Genomic DNA, 16,621 nt, shown 5'->3' with positions numbered 1-16,621 from the left:
ATGTATTGGGAGACTTAGCCTTGAATCCTAGCCCTGCCACTATTTAGCTGTAAGAACTGGACAAGTCATTTAACATAGGGTTCTCATTCATAAAATGAGGGGTTGGATTATATTATCTGTAAGATGCCAGCCAGTTCTAAAAGTCTCTGACCTTTAACAGAAGAAAATGTTGTGATTAACTATGCAGCCCATGTCCCACCTTTTATGGTTGTCATCTTGCCTCATCTCCTTTTTATATACCTCGTAGAAAGAGCTGTCACTGTTAAGACTAATAATAACCCTGAATAGAGGGTAATCAGAGCACTCCCTGATTGTGATGGTGGTAGAGCCCGCTTTCAGAATCAGCCTCAGAAGGAGAGAGGAGTGGACTGGCTGAAACCATAGCTGGCCAGCTTGGATCTGAGCCTCTTGGTGGCTAGAAAGCCTTTGCTACAGGTCTCTCTCTCCCTGGGATGTGGCTACAAGTGTTAAACATAATGTGGGGACCAACTGTATTCCTGTAAGACTGACTCATTTGTGCCTTCATATTAAGTTATTTTGTCTTTGCCAGAGGAAAGACGCCCATCACAGTTCTCCATATCTCTAGGTTTGGGGATGGGGTAGGAAGGCTGAAAACAAAATCTTATTCAAGATATCAGAAATCCTGGGGCCCCATGTCAATCACAGTCATATTTCCAACTTCTTTTATCTCCTAAAAAAAGCCCAGGATCTGTGTTGTTGAGAGATCCTGCCTAATATAAGGTTGAGGGGATGGGAACTGAATTTCCATTGTGACAGTCATAATAATCTTTAATGTATTGAAGAGTGAAGAGGTGATAATAATACTATATTACATTTTATATAGTTTATATAGTTGTCTTCTTTGGGTTCTTGATTTTCCTAGTACTTTTGAATTTAGTTCCTTTGATTGTACGAATAGATTTGCCTTTTAAATGTTCCTAGACTTTATGGGAAAAAAATAAGATTTAAAAAAAACACACAGAGAGAGAGACAGACAGAGAGACAAAGATAGAGAGACAGACAGAGAAAGAGACAGACAGACACACAGAGAGAGACAGACAGAGAGACAGACAGAGAGAGAGACAGAGACACAGAGAGAGACAGAGACACAGAGAAAGACAGAGACAGACAGACACAGAGAGAGAGAGACAGAGACACAGAGACAGACAGACACAGAGAGAGAGAGAGAGACAGAGAGACAGACAGACAGAGAGAGAGACAGACAGACAAACACAGAGAGAGACAGACAGACAGACAGAGACACAGACAGAGACACAGAGACAAAGAGACTGACAGACAGACAGACAGAGAGACGCTCATCTGTAGTTTATAGTCAGAGTTGCCTTTGATACTGGATATTAAGTTATACAGTCATCATCTGTCACAGACCAAACTTGAACATTTATTCTTTGTCTTCCTGGGGTTAAGGCCAGCCCTCTATCCACCAAATATGGCAACCATATACTGAGAGACTACTGAGCCAGCCTCTGTGCTATTTGAAGATCCAAAGACAACATCGATAATAGTCCTTGAGGACTTTTGTTTTCTGGAGGGGATACAACATGTGTGTCTGTTGGAAAGAATTACATGAAAAAAAGAGGCTTAAGCTGAGTTCAAGACGGACTAAATGAACTCAGAGGCCCTGTCCATCCATCCCTGACTCACCTGGACATGAGTGTAATGATGAGAAACTTCACGTGCTCAACTACCACCTGGTGGCCACTGGAGTCCACATTTCTAAAGGGTCCAGGTCTGAAAACGGCTTGGCTGAAATATGGTATTGGAAGTGCTGAGTGGGGCTTGGTGTGTCAGGGCACTAAATCATACCAACAATGAGGCTAAAATTAATCAGCTTCCAGCTCGAGGAGAGGAAAGTGGAGGAGGGAGTCTCACTAATGCAGAGGCAAAATGGCTGCCAATGCCTTGTCTTCCTGAGGACAGTCTGGCTGTGGGGGAGAGGCTGGAAAAAAGCAGGAGGTGGTCAGTGTCTCTAAAGGGAAGCCAGTTTCAGGTAAAGGCATCTGTGATTAGTGGCTTTTGACAAAATCAATGAGACCCATTACCAGTGGGTAGTCGTCCCCAAGATGGGACCTTAAAAGAAACAAAGCATAGCCCATGGTGACTGATATCAGGCTGTTACTGCCTGGCATTTCCAAGCCTGGGCCAGGCCATAAATGTATGCCAGTAGTGGTCGTGTCAGGTATCCACAGTAGGAGGTGCTTGGTTTTCCAATGAAGGAAAGAAAAATAAAATAGATAGAGGGGGAGAGAGAAAGAAATATAGATATAGACCAAGAGGAATGAAAGAAGAGGGGGGGGGGAAACAAGGATAATGAAGAGAGAAACAGAAGAGAGAGAGAGAGAGAGAGAGAGAGAGAGAGAGAGAGAGAGAGAGAAAGAAAGAGAGAGACAGATACAGAGAGAGAGAGAGAAACAAGACAGAAAGAGAGAAGGAGGAGAGAGAGGGGGAAGGAGAGAGAAAAAGAAGGAGGGAGGGAGAGGCAAAAAGAAAGAGAAACCAAGTGAGAAAGAGGAAACGAGAGAGAGACAGAGACAGACAAAGACAAAAAAGTGAGAAACAGAGGCAGATAGAGAGACAGAGAGAGAGAGAGAGAGAGAGAGAGAGAGAGAGAAACAGACGAGAGAGATGGAGAAAAGTGAGATTCAGGAAGAGAGAGAGAGAGAGAGAGGTAGACATAGACACAGAGGCAGAGAGACAGAGAGCCAGAGACTGACAGACAGAGGCAGAGGCAGAAAAAGAGAGATTGAAGAAAAGTGAAACCTACTGTTGAATCTTCCTATCATGTCTTCTGTTGGAAATATATATATATATATATATATATATATATATATTTCTAATATGTATATTAAAAGACATGTGTCTTCTTCTGTGTCTGAGAATATACTTCTGTGACAGGAATTGGTATTTGAAGACAGAAATGAGACTTCTTACCTGAAATCATGGAATATAAACCCCATTTGAACAACAATATCTTACACTGGCATTACTCCTTAATACTTGCGAGAATTTTTTATGACAATCCTGTGAAGTAGTTGGCACAAGGAAGATGATCCCCAGTTCATAGATGGGAAAATTAAGGTTTAGAGGCTGAATGTCTTGCTTAAAATTCCAGATCTAGACAGTGTCACAGCTGGGATTTGGAGAATCCTGATTTCAAGTATAGAGGATACTTGACATTATATCATGCTAAGTAGAAATGGTCCAGTTGCCTGACAGCAAGGTGATTCAGTGGATAGAGTACTGACTCTGGAGGCAGGCAGTCCTGAATTCAAATCCAGACTCAGACATTTATTATTTGCTTGTCTCTTATCAAATCATTGAACTTTTCTGCCTTAGTTTCCTCAACTGTAAAATGAGGATAATAACAGCATTTGCCTCCCAGGGTTATTGGGAGATTCAAATGAAACAGTTGTAAAACTTCCTTCCTTCCTTCTTCTCTCCCTTCCTTCTTTCCTTCCTTCCTTCCTTCTTTCCTTCTTTCCTTCCTTCCTGCCTTCCTGCCTTCCTGCCTTCTTCCCTGCCTGCCTTCCTGCCTCCCTCCCTCCTTTCCTTCCTTCCTTCTCTCCCTTGCTGCTTTCCTTCCTTCTTCTCTCCCTTCCTCCTTTCTTTCCTTCCTTCCTCTTTTCCTTGCTTCTTTCAACTAGAAAGTCTTCTTAACCCTCTGTTAGCTGGGCTTTCAATCCATTCTGTTTTGTCCTTTGGTCTAAACCTTAGATGGCACATGAATTTTTCTTTTGGAGTCTCATGCCTCTCCCTTACTAGGCAGGATTAACCTTAGTTATCCTTGGCTCTTGACCTAAATGTGGCCTGGGTATGAACTCATCCAACATATTCTTCAAGAGTTATAGAATGTAGACTGAGGTCATGGATGTGATTAGTGCCTTTACACTTAAAAAAATGTGTCTAGTGAGCAGGGTCCTCTCCACTATGGAATGAGGAATACAGACACCTGAGACACCTGTCTCTGTCTCTCTCTCTGTGTCTGTGACTCTCTGAGTTCTATAACCTAGTAATGATAGTGAATCCCAGGAAGGAAGGGAGACTTCATGAGAGAAATGGAAACTAAGCAACTGAACAATAGGAGAAAGACATTACCAGGAAGAAATGAGAGAGAATCAACCCATTTCAGGCAGAGGGCATAGTTTGTGTAAAAGTGAAAAAGAATGAAATAAAATTAGAGAAGAGAAAGTTGAATTTGGTTATATTTTAGAGTGCAAGAAATGGAAGTACCATGAAATCAGCTGGAAAGTTAAGAAAGATAAGAAGGTTCAAGGAAGAGAGTTTAGAAAAGTAGATTATTTTGGTTTTTTGTTTTAAATTAAATTTAGTAGGTACAGTTAGGTGGCAAACTGGATTGAGCACTGGCTGTAGAGTCACCTGCCTCAGATACTTACCTACTGTGTGACCTTGGGCAAGTCATTTAACCCCAATTGCCTTAAAAACTTTTAAAAACTAAATTTAAATTGTATATATTCTCTGCTTCTGGGAGCGTGGAAGAAAAATTCTCAATACTAGGTGTGCACAAGGTCTTGCAGGTATGTGTTAGGCATGTGACACATGGATATATTTATACTTAGACTCCTAATTAATAAAAATGCTGTTAGATATTAGAATTTTTCAAATCCTATACCAGAATAAGATGTACTCATCCAGGGTCCCTTGAGGAGATAAGCCACAGGAAGCATCTTGGATGAGAAAGGTGCAATCACCTGACAGTGCCTTTGGTCAGTACATTAAGTGATCCTCCTTATTATAATTGACAATTGCTCCAACGTGTATGTACTGTGTTGCCCTTATCCTAGTCCAGAGGAATAGAGCAGAGGTTGAAAAAGGAAGAAGAGGTAGGAAAATGTCTTCATTAATTCTCACCTCTTTGTATAAGAGTGTATACACACACTCAAATAACATTTATAGGAGTCACCTTACTTTAAAAAAAAACAAAAACGAATCTGATGGAAAAAAAAAACTTACAAAGTATTCAGAATAAACTCTGCTCCCTTGGCAACTCCCCCCAAGGTCTCTGCTTTCAGACCCTCTCTGGTTGGCCAAAAGGACATCATTTGGGCCACCTAGGTTTCTTCCCTGGATCTAAACATCTGCTTAGCTTGGCATCCGGCAGCCAAATCCATTCAGTTGAGCAAGCATTGATTAAGTACTTACTTATTCTTTGCAGGGCACTATGCTGGGCACTGGGGATACAAGATAGATATGGCACAGATTGTCTTCTCCAGGGGTTTGCAGGGCTCTGGATGGCTCCCAGATTGGGAGTTTCAGCTGGCACTGAGCAACTCTGGAAATCACCTCTGGGCAAAAGAGAATCTTGCCCTGAAGGCCTGGTCTTGTTCTATCTAAAGTTATGAGGCCCAAGAGGATAACTTGACTCTAGAAAAAGCCTGGGTAATGTGTACGGGAAATGTTTTAAAGCCAGAATTTTTAGGCCCTGAGGAAATCCGGAGTCTTTACCCCTATTATATAAATATCATTGATCCAGACAGAAGACCCAATTTTACCTAGGACAGATAGCAACTCCTCTGAGTTTCAGAGCAGCTATTGAACATCCATTTGGATAGTTGTTTTCTCTTGCCATCTTTGTCCCCAGAGCAAGCTGGAATGCCACTGATATTCATGGATGGGACATCTGCTGCCTACCTGTAAAATATACAAACTAGACTGGAAAATTGAGGAGAGATGATGGGAGAAGGAAAGGGACTGGAGGAAGAACTGTCCACAAATCTACCTCAGTCAGTTGTAACCGAATCACTTCACCAAATAGTCTGGGGAATAGAACAAGTAGATGGGTGGGCCCCTAAGAAAAGTGTTCTCTCATTATTCTATCCCGAATGGCACTATGGATAGAATACTAGAGCCTAGACAGGTCATATCACCTCTATTTATCTCATTTTATTCATATGTGCATTTGTAACATTTCTTCATATGTAAAAATAAGCTAAATTTTCTGCCAAGAAAATTTCAGGTGGAGTCACAGAAAGTCAGGCATAACTGAAATTTAACTACAATAACAAAATGGGAATGATAATTGCATCTACCTCTCAGAGTTTTGCAAACTTTTTAATATATAAAATTATTAATTAATTAATGCCAATATATTATTATATATCAACAAGCTGGGAGAGGATTATGGAGTTTAGGAGGGGAAGAAAATAACATGTATGTATATAGTCATATATTGTTATTATATATTATTATATATAAATATATTATGTATAATTGTATCTAATATATAGATATATATTATGCATTATTATATAGAACATATGTCTATATGTATATATTATATATCTTTGTATGTAATATCATTATATCCAATATAATATGACATTATATACAATACAAATACAATGCCATATATAACATAATCATATGTCAAATATCACATGCATTATTATATGTGATGTCATATACTCTGTATGTTACTTTCTATATATAATACATGTGCATACATATATGGCTATATACATGTTATTCTGAACTCCCATCTTGTCAGGTGATGAGTCTGTCCTGAGAGCTGAGAGTAATTAGTCAACATAAAAAGAGGCTTCAGAGAGATGCGTGTCCAGCTTCACTGTGCAGTTTGTGAAATAGAGATAACCCATATTCCCTAACTACTATGATGGAAATGTGCTTTTAGCTAACACTAGGTTCATAAAAAGGAATCCATTTTTTTTAACTTGCTGATGTAGTGAATAAGAAATATTCATCATAGGGCCCACAATACATATTGATTTTGAGCTAGAAAGAGCATCCAAAGTCATCTAGCCCAGCCTCCTTATTTTTACAGAAGCTAAAGTCTGAAAAGGCTTATCCAAAGACAGTTCAGAGCTGATCTATGAACTCAAGTCTAGCTGAGTCTAGACCAAGCACTCTTTCCTCTCTACCATAATGTCTCCTGTGTTGCTGCTTATGTGCTATAATTTAAGGAACCCAGTAGTGGGGGCTCCCTATAGAGTTTTCATATACTAAGTCATTCTTTAATAGTGTTCATTTATATAACATTTTATTTTTTACAAGTGCTTTCTTCCCTCTAGCCCAAATGAGGTAAGCAGTTTAAGTGTTAGGTCAATATGTCAGAGACCTGTGATTTTCTGATGCAGGAACTCCTTCCACCGAAGCAGATCACAACTAGTCTATCACTTATAGTCTTAGAGAATTGCTTGAGGCTCAGAGATGTTAAGTAATTTACCCTTGTTCACACAGCTAGGATGTGTGAGACCAAAATAAGATTTGAACCCAGATTTTCCTCACTCCAAACTAAGCTACTTCCAAGTGCAACTATTATTACTGCTTTACATGTAAGAATATTGAGACTCAGAAAAATGGAATGATTTGCCCACAATCACACAGAGGGTGTCAGAATTATATATAATCTGTCAATAAAAAGTTATTATAATAAAAAAAATAAATTTGGCTTCAGAAATCTAAAAAAAAGAAAAGAATTATACATAATTCAGACCTTCTGTCTCCCAGTTCAATGCTCTTTCCATCCACTGCCCCCATCTTAACATACATTAATTTTTATGGGGACAGAGGGCAGAATGGATAAGGTAAGGGTATTGGATGTTTTAAGCTATGGACAGGATACATAAAAATGGAAAGAGAGAGTCAAAGAAAGATGATAAGAGGGAGCATGAAAAGTATTTCTATTTAGACACGCAAAAATGACCTGGCCTTCTTCTAATATCATACTTTATTAAGATCCCTTTGGTCTGTATATCCCTTCTCAGAATAATGTTTTAAAATAATAGAAGGAAATGCTATTCAGTTTGAAGCCAATGAAGATAAAGATATATATTTGCCTCCGAATTCCCAGACACCCTGAAATCTATTTATGGGCTCCCAAGGAGATCACAAAACAATGGCTTATTGAAGCCAGAAAGAGGCAGGCCTGAGAGTTCTCAGGTCTAGATGGATAGAATATTTGGATTTTTATAATGTACATCTAATTCTTTCCCATCCTGGTGCTTTTCAAGAGACTGTCAGAGATGATGGGTGGGAAGCTGTGCTGGGTTTCAAATGATAACTTCCTCTTTCGTAATACTGAATATTCTGTTGTGGAACCTTCATGTGGAAATATAGGGCAGAAAGTGAGGAGGCTGGGAAATAGAGATGTCAGGTCTACCAAGAAGCTGAAGAGGAGGAAATGAGGCAGATACCTTTGGCAACAATTTAATATCTTTGTACTTAGCCCTTTCCTAGCCTGCCCCACAGAGCAAGAAAGAGCTAAATAAGAGCAGAACTGGGAGAGCCACTTAGAAGTTTAATTTACTCAGAAGTAAATTTATGTAACAGCTAGGTGTACTGGAATAAGTCCTGGATTTAAAGTGCAAGGAGCAGGAGTTCATATCCCACCTCTGATATTTGCTACCTGGGTGATCAAATCACTTTACTTCATTGGGCCTCAGTTTCTTCAACTGTAAAATGATGAATTTGGATTGGATGGTCTCTTAACTTCTTTCCAGTTAAATAACTGGACCTGGAGGAGGACCGTATCCAGAAATGGCCGACTGAATAAGGGATCCCCTCTCTTGAGAGGAGAGGAGAGGAGACTGCACCCAGTGGGGGTGCAGTCACCTGCTGGAGTGCAAATACAGGTCGTGGCCAAAGTTCTTTCCATTCCTTTTTTTTTTTTTTTTTTTTAACCTACGGTCTATCTGGAGACAGTCTCAGGCAAATCTTAGCTGGTCGTTCAAAGAAACAAGACTGATTCTTGTCAAGTCTCGCCAGAGGCACCTCAGTACGCGTTCATTCTCTTTGCATTGTGCCGGAGTCTGTGTGGGGGATGAAGAGTCAGGGACCGGGAGAGAGGGTCTTTCCTCCGCCACTCCCAGCACCATCAGACTGCCTGGGGAAAGCCAAAAGCATCCTTCCATTCATCCCTCCGGCTGGGGAGCCCGATTCTGGGAGTCGTCAGTGGTCTTACTCCTCCACCTGCTGGCGTTGGCAGGAAATGGAGTGTCCGTGATGATTGCACCACAAGCATCCACGACCCACTCATCTCCCCCTGGTGCTCAGTGGGGCCGAGCCCTCTGCCGGCTAACTCTATGTAGGCTCCGTGTCCCCAAGAGGGGTTCGTGGAGGGGAAGGGGGGAGGAAAGCCAGCTTCTGCACGCACACGTGCCCCAGTGCTTGGGTCTGGTGGGTGGGTGCGACAGCTGCTTTTCTTCCTCCTTCTACCTCACCCCCTTCCCCCCAGCCTCCACCCCCGCCAGGGAGACAGTAAAGAGTTAAACTGTCAGCTCCCGCGGTGTTAAACAGGTGTCAAAGGCGCCTCCATATATCTGCAGATGGAAATCAAATTCTTTGCCGTATAAAAAGATAAATTACCCAGGCGCTGCCGCCGCGTCCCACTCATCACGCCAGCACCAGACGGCAAGCAATTTTTTTTTAATGTGCTAACGACCTAATCAAGCAATCAACTAGGAGAAGATTGCAGAGTGACCCGGGCATCCATCTGCCAGCGAACCCCATGCATTCATCTCTAGCCCTGCCCGCACCTTCCCGGGAAGGGACGAGGGGGCGGGGGGCGCTACCGGTGTGGGGGGGGGGGAGAGAAAAAAAAAGTCCTAAACAAATTAACACCCAATTTTCGCTGTCTAATTAGTTAAATGAGAAGTGTTTGGGGGTCCCCCGGGAAGGGGGAAGCTCGGCTCCCGAAGAAGCGTGCGCTAACTCCCCGGCATTAATTAGTGCGGGTCAATGGTGAGGCTCCCGGGAGAGCCACCGCTTTAATTTCCCGTGATATTTCAGTGCCTGAGGCCCATCGATTCAAACTGAAATTAACTTATTTTTCAATCAGCCCAGGGCTGCCCCTGGGGGTGACTCTTCTTTTGCCGCCTCCTGAATAGAGCTCGAGCAATTTTTCATCAAAAGCTGATACCTCCACGGGCAAGGAAAAGGCTGGTGGGGGGAGGGGGCGGGGGCGGTGGAACGGGAGGGGGAGAGGAGGGAGGGGAGGATGGATGGAGGGCGGGAGAGAAAGAGAGAGGCGACAGGAGAAGAATGGAAATCAGAGAGAGAAAACTAATAGATTTTCCCCAGCCGATCTCTACCCCCCCTCCTGTCCCTACTCCCAAGCCCCATCCCCATCTCCATCCCCATCCCAATCTCCCTCCTTTCCCTTTTTCTCTAGTACTCGTTGCCCCCGGGGCACCGGTACCAGCCGGGCGGAGAGATGCAGCCTCCAGTTTCTTGAAGAGACGAAGGTCTTTTTTTGCCTGCGTTCAGAAGATGAAACGGGTGCCTTCCCCCTTCTCTGCGGCGAGCCCCTTCCCCAAGCCTCAATCTTCTCAGCATGACTGCAGAGACAGGATTCTTTCTTTTCTCCCAAATGCTGCTTTACAGTTCCCGTAGGACCCAACAATCACTCATCTCTCCTTACGCTGGGATTTCCTGGGGGCTCCTGAAAAAATGCCGACTCTAAAACCATATCTATCCCTTACTCTTATGTAAAGTCTAGAGTGAGATCACTTTGGGGAGATGAGACTGAGAGGCTAGGTAAAACTAGGATGAAGGGATCTCTCTCTCAGTTATCAAGGATAATGATAATAATAACTAGTATTTATATTGAGCTAAAGTAAGGCTTGCAAAGCATCTTACAAATATGATCACATTTTATCTTCACAATTCTGGGAAGTAGGTGCGATTGTTATTTCCATTTTACAAAAAAGGGAACGTAGGCAGACAGAAGGTCACACAGCTAGTAAGTATCTGAAGGATTATGATCTTGATTCCAGGTCTATGGGTCTACTTACTTGAACACCTAGCTGCCCTACAGATTTAGGAAAAGCCAGGGTCCCTTTTCTCTCTTGATGATGATGGTTACTTTCTTAGGTGGCCCCACGATCTAAATTCCCCTCCTAACATGCACTGTGTTCTTCTCCTCCTAGTTCTCTACTTTCCCTCTCTTCCTTTTTAGACTTCAGTGGAAAGTGTACCGATCCAGAAATAGAGGAGGAGAGATCCAATTCTCTCTCATGCTTATGATCTGGATCACTTAACCTTTCTGTAATCCTATGATTTCCCTACTCAGCAAGATCAACTGTATCTATGATTCAGAGATTGGGGGGAGGAAGGGATAGCCTGCAGTGATCATCATAGCTGACATTTACATGCAGCTTTGAGTGCATTGTGTCCCACATCAACATCCTCACTGCCCAGTGAGGTGGGTAGTAGTTATTATGATTCCCTATTTTGCAGATGGATGACTGAGGCACAAAGAAAATAAAGTCCAATTTCACAGCATTAGTAAGTTGGTAAGAAAGAATTCAAAACCATGTTTTTTTATTCCAAATACTTTTTTAAATTATTTCTTTATTGTAGAGGTCTGTATTTAGATCCTATTGAGAAACAAGTTGTGGACAACATAGGAGTTTAATGAGTGTCCTGTCTGGATCATCATATCACCACCATCTGGAGAAACACTGAATTCCATGATATTGGAACCTAAGCATGGTTTTTTTGGTTGTTTTAACGCATGAGTAGTGTTTACAGGAGACTTTGAACCTTACCTTTTAATATATGATTTAGATTGTAAATTTATAACTAAAAGCAGTCTCAGAGGTCATCTGGTCCAAATCTCTGTCTCTGTCTCTCTGTCTCTGTCTTTGTCTCTGTCTCTGTCTCTCTCAAGGAAAGTGAAGTAAAAGAGTTAAATGAGTTGCTCATGGCTACATAACTAATAAGTATCTAAGTAGCACTGTGACTATCCAGCATTCTGTTTACTGTACTACACTACTCTGCTTTATTCCTCTATAGGTCTGGTTCCAAAACCGCAGAGCCAAATGGAGGAAGCGGGAGAAGTGTTGGGGCCGAAGCAGTGTTATGGCAGAATATGGCTTGTATGGAGCTATGGTTCGCCACTCTATTCCATTGCCAGAGTCCATCCTCAAATCTGCCAAGGATGGCATCATGGAGTCCTGTGCCCCATGGCTACTCGGTAAGATACTATCATCCTTAGAGTCCTTTATGGAAGCAGTTGTCCTTGGGCTAGAGAGACAGAGCTCTGGACCTTCCTTGTAGGTCCTGCACTAATTCTGAAAAGAGAAAAGCATTGGGAAGATAGCTGACTTTCAACCAGATAGGACGAAGTAATGAGGAGGAAAAAGGAATGACTGAAAGAGACCTGAAATTCTGAAAATGAAGTATTTCTATACCTAATCAGAATCTTCTCCTGGAGACCCTATTAGGGACTTGCTGTCCCATCCTCCCCATGCCGTTAGAAAAAGCATCTTTGCTCAGAGCTCAGAAAATGTATATTGCTGCCTAGATGTTGGAATTTAGATAACAAGTATCTTTAAGAGTCTGTTACAGTTAATATTATCTAAATTCATCCTTTTCTACTAAGGAGCTATGTCTTCATATCTAATAACTTATATGTCTCAATGGCTCCTACAAGGAGTTCTTCTCCCTCTTCAATGAGTATGGGGGTAGTTTTTAACACTGCTCTAGAATTTTTTCATCTCTTCTCTCTACCCCAAGCTTTAGTGTTCATGAATGAGACAGTCTAGATTTCCAGGCCTTAAGTGAATCATAAGTCCCTTTGATCTGCCTGCTGACTCTCCAGACACCCTCTAAATCAGGAGTTTAACCACACTCCTTGTGTGTCAGGGACCCCTTTGTCTATGTGACCATAGACTGTCAAGGAAATTTAATGAAAACCTAGAAAAAAAAAATTTGGGGACCCCTTTTCAGAATTATATTTTCAAATGCATAAATAAATTATATAGATTTAATTACAAAGGAAAATTAAATGCAGTTATCAATTTCTAAAAGAAAAAGTTTATATACTTTTTAAAGCTTACAGAACCTACTTTGAGAAATGCTGCTCTAAAGATTATTTGGCCTTCCTTTCCTCTCTCCCCTCCACAAATCATTTTTTTCCCTACTTTCTGGGTGAATTTCTAACAAAAGTATCTTGATGACAAAGACTATATTTTTGTACACTCAGCTTTTTTTAAAAAATCTCCATTCCTAGTATACAGAAAGAGTTTAATAAATTGCTCATCGACTGACTGACTGACTGACTGATAGTCTGAATAAATAGGCCAATAGCCCCCGCCTATCTTCTCCCCCAAGTGCCCTGAAGCTTCCTCCTTGATCTCTCCCACTCCCTGGCACTAGGTTCCACTTCCATAGCTTTATTTCTTCACCCCTTTCCCCAGTGCCCTCAGCCCTTAAGTGACTTCGGTGTGAAGAAGCAAGGCTTTCTGCTCATCCTTTAATTCTGGCCTCTCTTTTATCTTTGCTGTTTTCAGTTCAAGATGGCTTTCCCATGCCCAGGCGCTTTTCTAAACCCGAATACCAACAATTCTTTTTAGGGATGCACAAAAAGTCTCTGGAGGCAGCAGCGGAGACCGGGAGGAAGCCCGAGGTGGAACGTCAGGCCTTGCCCAAGCTTGACAAGAGCGAGAAGGAAGAACGGGGCCCTGACCCTCAGGCAGCCACCATCTCTCAAGAGGAACTGAGGGAAAACAGCATTGCTGCCCTCAGAGCCAAAGCTCAGGAACACAGCACCAAAGTGCTGGGGACCATATCTGGGGGGGAAGCCCTGGCTCGGAAATCAGAGAAACAAGAGGAAGCGGAGGAGGAGGAGAGCACCCCCGAAGAGGAAAGGCAAACAGAGAGACCCCCACCACTGCAGCCAGAGGAGAAGATGGGTTAAGTCGAGGGCAGCCCCTAATGGGGCTTCTGCAGGACTCTTCTCCCCAGGGAGCCGTAGCCCTTGATGTTTTCTTGGTAGGGGTATCCTGGATATGGGGTCTCAAAGCCTGGGCAGTGCAAAGGGGCCTGCTCATGTGGCTCCACCAGAGACTCTTCCCAACCTCACCCTGCACTCCATAGACCCCCTCAGTATCCCCTGTTACATGGCACTGAACAGCTACTATCTTAGTCTTGGAAAGAGGCTTTGGACCATATTGACCTATCTCTCTCCTATTATCTCCTATCCTCAAAAGACTCTCTCATTACCCTTAAACCATCCCTGCTCAACCTCTTTGCCTCCCTATTTCTAGTAACACTTTGCTGTCCTAAATCATCCCTTCACTGTCTCTTTTGTAGACTTGATTCTAAAGCCTCCTCCAGCATTGCCCATTCCCATGCAGCTTTCCGGCCCCTTTTCAGATCCATCCTACTTGTTTCTGAAGACCTGTTGTGGTTTACAGTCTAAAAGAGACGGAAGATCCAAACTCCTACTCCAGTACCCTCCACACACTAGCACGTAGGCACCTCACTCAGACTGCCCTTCCTTTGTATCCATCCCTACCCTATAAGAGGATCTGCTATTGAGCATCTGAGGTCCATTTATTTCTTAGTCATTTAGGGGCGTGAAGCTCATCCTTACACTTTTCCCATTATTGATATACTGATTCCTACTCAAAACCTACCTCTCACTGGTATGGACGTGTGGTCCTGTTTCCCAACCACTGTACCCTCTTAACCACTCAGAATCCCTTTCCAGGCATGCAGCGTCCATGCTGGACACTCAGTCTTTTCTGTGACCTCCTAGTAATGCTTCATTCATTCAAACAGCCCATTGCTGTTTGCTGGGAGGATATGACTCATCCCTTTCACATCCCCTTCATTTCCCCTGATTCTGTTTATCACAGGTACTAGCATTCACCTTTGATTTGGTTCATTGGAGCCTCCAACTATAGACCCTGCCACCTGGCTTGAGAAGAGAGTTATTGTTCCTAGTCTCACCTCTCCCAGGTGCCTGCAGCTCCCTGTTCTGATGGGGCACATCTAGACCCTGATCTTCTCAGATGCCGAACACCTGTTTGGGGGACTCTGTCTGCTTTCCAATCAATTCATGCAACATTTGTGTATTTTTTTTTATTCATTTATATATACCATTCCAATGGGAGAGAGGCAAGCTGTAGACCTTATGGATAGATAGTATGTATTATCCCCCAAAGGCCAGACACAGTCAGACAAGACTATTGGAGTTGATCTCCACAAAATATACACCAGGGGTCAATCTCAACCAGACAATGGAAGCAATCCCTGAAGAGAGTATGCAGGAAAACTCAGCTGTGTCTTCTGGAAGTTGACTCCCATATGTATGTAGTAACTATCCCACAATCGCATATACTTTTGAATTATGCAGTAATAAGGCACTGGGGAGCCCAAAAGAAATCTGGCTTTGGAATTAAGAAGAACCAGGTTCAAATTTTGCCTCTGACAAATACCAGTTATGTGATCCACAGGCTCAAGCCTGCCTAACTTCTTGGTACCCCCCAGGAAATTTTCTAAGATTTTACTGCTTTAACAGAGACAAAAGACACAAACCCCAACTCCAGTACCCTCAACACTGTGACCACCTCACTCAATCTGTCTTCCTTCTTTAGTATCCATCCATACACACATACACCTTCTATTCTAGCTGAACTCTCCCTAGACCATAGATAAAATGTAATGAGAAGGACCCAGTTTCCTACAAAAGAAACTCTTGTTTCCCCCCATCCCTCTCTTTCGACAATACTCCCTGAAAAGAAAAGGTCCTAAGAGAAGGAGTCTTTGCAGAGTCTTTTATGGAGTATTGTTTTTACTTTGTATCAAAAAGCTGATCTGTTCTTCTCTCCCACCTTTCCGCTTGTCATCCCCCTCGTCCTTGTCTCTGTTTGTGTTAGATTATAGCCCATTCTCACCCCATGTGTAAATATTGTACATACAGTGAGAAAACAACTTGATATTGAAGTGTTTGAGATATGGAACTGTACCAACTGCTAGTAATTCTGAATCTGTGATTTCTGTGTCATTTTCTGTAAAGATGCAAACAAAAATAAAATTGAAGTAAAGACAACAGGGAGATGGAGGAGGAATCAGTATCTATTTTTGATAGAGTGTGTGGTCCAGGACCAGATGGAGTCGTATTTGTACTACATGATAGCAAATCACTTTATGGTCAAAGGGCTTATGTTCCCTCCTTCCAAAGAGATAGCTTTAAGCTAAGTATGTCTTATATCCCACTGGGCATGGCAGTTGATGATGCCTCTGATTGTATGCTGAACTACAGGTAGCTTGATAGAGCTACCAGCCCTGGGAGAGTGCCATCCCTGGAGTAAAGAGGACCTGAGTTCAAATGTGGTCCCAGATATATAACACTTCCTAGCTGTGTGACTTTGACTAGTCATTCAACCCCAATTGCTTTGTCAAAAAAAAAATCTGACAAAATTCTACTTCTGTGACTCAGTTTCCCCATCTGTGAAAGAGTATTTACCTTTATAGAGTTAAAGTTAAAATGAATTAACACATAAAAAATACTACATAAATGCTAGCTATTATTATTATTGTTGAAATCATTTTTCAGTTGTGTCCAAATCTCTGTGACCCTCTTAGGTTTTCTTGACAGAGATACTACTTTTTGGCATTTTCTTTTTCAGTTCATTTTACAGACAAAGAAAGTGAGGCAAACAGGGTTAAATTACTTGGACAGGGTCACACAATTAGTAAGTGAGGCCAGATTTTAACTTGGCAAGATGAGTCAAATATGCAGTAGTAAGGCATTGGAGCAAATTATTATCATCATAGTTATTATCCTCTATGTTGAAAGTTTTCCTCTAGCCTTTTAACATTCCCTAGGTAC

General features: G+C 42.2%; 1 protein-coding gene across 1 annotated transcript in view; it reads left to right on the top strand.

The window, feature by feature from the left end:
* VSX2 (visual system homeobox 2) overlaps window positions 1-15,844 on the top strand; it is a 31,085-nt gene extending 15,241 nt beyond the window's left edge. The window contains exons 4-5 of the mRNA XM_031952531.1: window positions 11,794-11,974; window positions 13,356-15,844. Coding sequence (XP_031808391.1) covers window positions 11,794-11,974; window positions 13,356-13,699 — 525 coding nt within the window. The 3' untranslated portion in view covers window positions 13,700-15,844. The remainder of the gene's footprint in view (window positions 1-11,793; window positions 11,975-13,355) is intronic.
* Window positions 15,845-16,621: the final 777 nt, after the last annotated feature.

This window comes from Sarcophilus harrisii, chromosome 2 (assembly GCF_902635505.1).
Source record: "Sarcophilus harrisii chromosome 2, mSarHar1.11, whole genome shotgun sequence".
Taxonomy (NCBI): domain Eukaryota; kingdom Metazoa; phylum Chordata; class Mammalia; order Dasyuromorphia; family Dasyuridae; genus Sarcophilus; species Sarcophilus harrisii.
The sequence above is the reverse complement of the archived record's forward strand: the minus strand, read 5'-3'. Positions and strand labels throughout refer to the sequence as shown.